This window comes from Palaemon carinicauda, chromosome 19 (genome assembly GCF_036898095.1).
Source record: "Palaemon carinicauda isolate YSFRI2023 chromosome 19, ASM3689809v2, whole genome shotgun sequence".
In the NCBI taxonomy this organism is placed as follows: domain Eukaryota; kingdom Metazoa; phylum Arthropoda; class Malacostraca; order Decapoda; family Palaemonidae; genus Palaemon; species Palaemon carinicauda.
This window is the reverse complement of record NC_090743.1, coordinates 38,941,349-38,946,120: the sequence shown is the minus strand read 5'-3', so window position 1 is coordinate 38,946,120 and position 4,772 is coordinate 38,941,349. Positions and strand designations below refer to the sequence as shown.

The 4,772-nt window shown below is 37.5% G+C and overlaps 1 protein-coding gene across 1 annotated transcript in view; it reads right to left on the bottom strand.

Moving 5' to 3' along the window:
• Positions 1–245: 245 nt before the first annotated feature.
• Positions 246–4,772, bottom strand: part of LOC137658581 (uncharacterized) — a 40,032-nt gene continuing 35,505 nt past the window's right edge. Inside the window, exons 12-14 of the mRNA XM_068393485.1 lie at positions 4,440–4,655; positions 807–1,073; positions 246–554 (exon numbers count right to left, since the gene is read on the bottom strand). Of these exons, the coding sequence (XP_068249586.1) occupies positions 436–554; positions 807–1,073; positions 4,440–4,655 (602 nt within the window). The 3' untranslated portion in view covers positions 246–435. The remainder of the gene's footprint in view (positions 555–806; positions 1,074–4,439; positions 4,656–4,772) is intronic.

Below are 4,772 nucleotides of genomic sequence, written 5' to 3'. Positions count from 1 at the left end.
CATATATACATATACATATATATATGTATATGTATATACATATATATGTATGTATCTATGTATATATATATATATATATATATATATATATATATATATATATATATATATATATATATGTATACAGTGTATATATATATATATATATATATATATATATATATATATATACTGTATATACATACATGCATATATATATATATGTGTATATATATATATATATATATATATATATATATACACACATATAAATGGACTAAAATTGATTGGCTTAAAATCTCTCCAAGAAAATAATTATGCAAATTCACATTTCGATTCTAAGGTAAACACTCTTCTTCAGCGAATTTTGGTCCTTGTGTAAACACGCATTTAGGGCGCCTTTACTCTGCTGTTCTCTTCATTCCTTAAAATATGATTTATTTTCCTATTTCCCCATTAACAAGTTGGGAAGTCCTTAGGCTTAGCTGGGATATCGTTCTCAGATCCTACTTGAAGGACAAGACTCATGCCAGCCTGGGAGTCGAATAGTACTTGACTTTCTAGGACCCAAAAACCTGAGTTGTAAGAGAAGATAAAAAAAGGTTATTTTATATATTTTTTTTCAAGTTTTATAGTTTATAATGACTTACTGTTAATAATTAATTTGTCTTTATTAAAACAGGGTTGTAGAGATGATATTGAATCAACAATCTCTATCGAGTTAAAATTTATGTTAACGAATATCTTAATAAACTAGTGTCTCTCTCTCTCTCTCTCTCTCTCTCTCTCTCTCTCTCTCTCTCTCTCTCTCTTTGTCCAAAACCCACCATTATTTATAGCAGCTATTCTGACGACAGCATATCCTCCAGCGGGGACAACCACCGTATCCTTTACCACAGGGTCCTCCAAGTACTTCTTCAGGAGGCCATCTTCGTCCAACCGAATCGCCTTATCTCGAGTCATGCCCGCCGGGAACGTAATGTTCTCGCCCTCCCGGGGCGTCACTTCGGGCACGGCGGACGCATCGACCTGGGACAGGACCCAGAATTTGTACCCGTGCAGGTGGACGGGGTGAGGGGCGTCTGTGCTGTTGCCTGTAGGATGGAGAATATGATTTTAAATGCCGTTCATGAATGACAGATGCAAGGGACAGTGACATTGCCCTAGCAAGCAGGTCAGTGCCCTAGCAAGCTGGAAAATACACTAGCAATCTAGATAATGACATAGAGACTGACCATATGCACTTATGATTAGTGCCCAAGCCCGCTCTCCACCCAAGCTAGGGCCATGGAGGGCCCGGCAATGGCTGCTGATGACTCAGCAGATAGACCTATAGGCTCCCCCGAACCCCCCATTCTTAGCGCACTAGAATGGTGAGGTTGCAGCAACCGAAGGAACTAACGAGTTTAAGCGAAACTCGAACCCCAGTCTGGCGATCACTAGGCAGAGAGATTACCAAATAGGGTTAACTAGGCTTTATAAAGGTGAATTAACGATTGACCTTGAAGGATGAAAAGGGATTAGTTATGTACCTTCATTGAATAATTTGGATTAAGGGTTCATCTTCAATAAAGATAGTGGATTATGATTCATCATCAATGAAGACAAGGGAATAAGGATTTATCTTCAAGAAAAAAATTGGATTAGGGATTCATATTCAATGAAAAAAGTGGATTAAGGATTTACCTCGCTAAAGTAAGTGGATTGAGGATTTATCTTGGTTGAAGAGAATGGATTACAATTCATTTCGAAGGAAGAGGAAGAATCATGGATTAATCTTAATGGATTTTATCTTGATGAAAGACAGTAATTTCTGAATTTTCTTGAATAGGAAAAGGTTAAGGGATTTTTCCTTGATGAAGAAAATATATGAAGGATTTATCTTAGATAAAGAAAAGGAATTAAAGCTTTATCTTAAATGAAGAAATTTGAGTATAGATAATGGCATTCATCTTTATTTACAGTGATCGATTCTATCTTTTGTATTCATCATAAGTCTTTATTATTATCTCAAATAGTATTAACTTCTAGTTACTGAAAGCCAAAAATATAGAGAGAGGAATTTGATTAATCGAACTCTATGTTGATTTAAATAACTTCTTAACATCTAACAAACGACTGATTTGATGTGTAATTGCGAATGATTACCTTTATCCAAAGTAAAGATGTATGATGAAAAAATTGTTAAGTATTAAAACGAAATTAATAAAGTAATAGTAATATTTAAAATTCTAAGGCTGCTCATGAATGGCAGAGGCAAGGGACATTAACAATACCCTACCTAGCAGGACAATGCCCTAGAGCAGGGATGGGGAACCTGCGGCCTTAAGGCCACATATGGCCTTCTGGACCATCAAGTGCGGCCTTCTACGGCCTTTGATATATGTACAGTATGTGTAGTATATTTCTGCTTTGACACTGAATATTGTGTTGGAAATCATTCTACTGTATGTACTCAAACAAATATGTACACACAGACAATAGGAAAGTTGTGTTCAGTGATGTACCTCCCAGGGAATGAAAGCAATTATTCCTTGAATTCAATGAATCTTAACTTAATACAACTAGCAGTTTTTCCTTGTCTGTTGCAACAGCTGTTCTAGCTGACAAGGAAAAACTGGTAGTTGCAGTGAGTGAGTGATTTAACGTATGATGAACGAGAGAGTTTCTGTTTTGTCCATCTCCTCACTGTGATCTATGTTAGTTTTAGATGAGTCAACAGGTTCCAGATTTTTAGCTTAAAAATATTTTATTTGTGCTTTCACTGATGAGTTTTGATTGTATGAAAAACAGCTTCCCTTAGGTAACCTTAACGCAAGGATAAGAGGAACAGACATTTTAACAACTTCAATAAGCAATGTCACAAAGGAGGACTAAATTTTACTTCCTTATTATAATATGTTATGCACTGATGGTGTTCCAGAAGTACCAACTTGCCAATACAAAATATTTGAAAAGGTTATATTGTTGATATTTTTAAGCTATCTTTTCCAAAAGATTAATATTATTTTATTTATCACTTCAATACAAAGACCCTACTTGTTTAACTAATGTAATTTGAAAATGACGTGCTTTCGATATTATTCATTTACTTACGGTAGTTTGAAAACTACACAAACTTGAATGAAATATTTTAAAATTTAGTTTTCAATATAATTCATTTACTGATAACTTGTATAAAAAATACTTAATTCAAATATTTGAAATTGTAATGCTTTAAATTTTCATAAACCTGTCACTCTTTCTTTAGATTACTAATAAATTACTAATAAAATAACCCACAAACATCTATCAGGCCTTAAGGAGCATTGAGGAATTTCAAGATGGCCTTTATCCAAAAAAGGGTTCCCCACCCCTGCCCTAGAGAATGACCATATATACATATGATTAACGTCCAAGCCCGCTCTCCATCAAAGCTAGGGATATGCAGGTGACACAGCAGGTAGAACTATAGGCTCCCCTAAACCTAAACTCCCCATTCTTAGCTCACAAGGATGGTGAGGTTGCAGACACTACAAGAAACTATCGAGCTTGAGCAGAGCTTGAACCTCAGTCCGGCAGATCACCAGGTAGGGACGTTTCCAATAGGCCACCACAACTCTATTTTTAAGTAAAGAGGTACATAGAAGACATACATCCTCTTACTAATTGCAGTAAGATCATCCGCCAGGCATCAAGAGTAACAATGAAACAATATCCAACATAGTTTGTAGATTTAGGAACAAAGCCCTCAGATGAATATTGGGAGTTAGATGGCAGTACAGGATTAAAAATTAATCTATAAGAGAGATTACTCGACTTCCATATGTAAATGAGATCATGGTGAGGGGCAGATGGAGATGGTTTGGTCATGCTCTTCGCACTCCCAAAAAGATATAAGTTCACCAAACTTGTATTTGTGTTCTACAAGGCACTAGAAGAGTTGGAAGACCTAGGCCTACATGGCAGAGTACTATGAAGCATGAAGTAGATGATGAATGGAGAAGCATTGATTTGAAAGCTCAAGGTAGAGACGACTGGCGAAATCTAACTGAGGCCCTTTGCGGCAGTAGGCGTAGGAGGATATGATGACATCCTCTTTGGATAGTCCAGCAATTCTTAGAAGAACAAAGAATTATTGTGGTGGCCGATGTGGTAACGTCCCTGACTGGTGAATGCCAGACTGGGGTTCAAGTCCCGCTCAAACTCGTTAGTTTCTTTGGTCGCTGCAACCTCACCATCCTTGTGAGCTAAGGATGGTTGGTTTGGGGAAGCCTATAGGTCAATCTGCTGAGTCATCAGCAGCCATTGCATGGCCCTCCTTGGTCCTAGCTTGGGTTTAGAGAGGGCTTGGGCGCTAATCATATATAATATGGTTAGTCTCTAGGACATTGTCCTGCTCGATAGGGGAATGTCGCTGTCCATTGCCTCTGCCATCCTTAAGCAACCTTTGAACCTTAAACCTTTAAATACGTTTTTACCTTCTCCAATGAGAACCAGATCTACAACAGTTCCAACATTGACCGTCAGGGTGTGAAGGCATTCGCAGAAGTCCTCTGTACAATGCCCTCGGCGGACGCCTTCAGCGCTACAGTTTTCTGTCTTCAAGGGCTTCTGGTCCACCAGGAGGGGCGTCGAGGTACCTCTGAAGCTAAGGTTATTGATCTGGGGAGTTGAGACTCTCTTGGATTCTTCCTCTGTCGAAGGAAATGGAAGAAATTAGGAACGTGTTATTGAAAGTTTGCAGAGTTTATGATAACTGACATTTTGTCCTTTTCGGATTGTAAGAAAGATATCATGTGCTGCAGATTAAA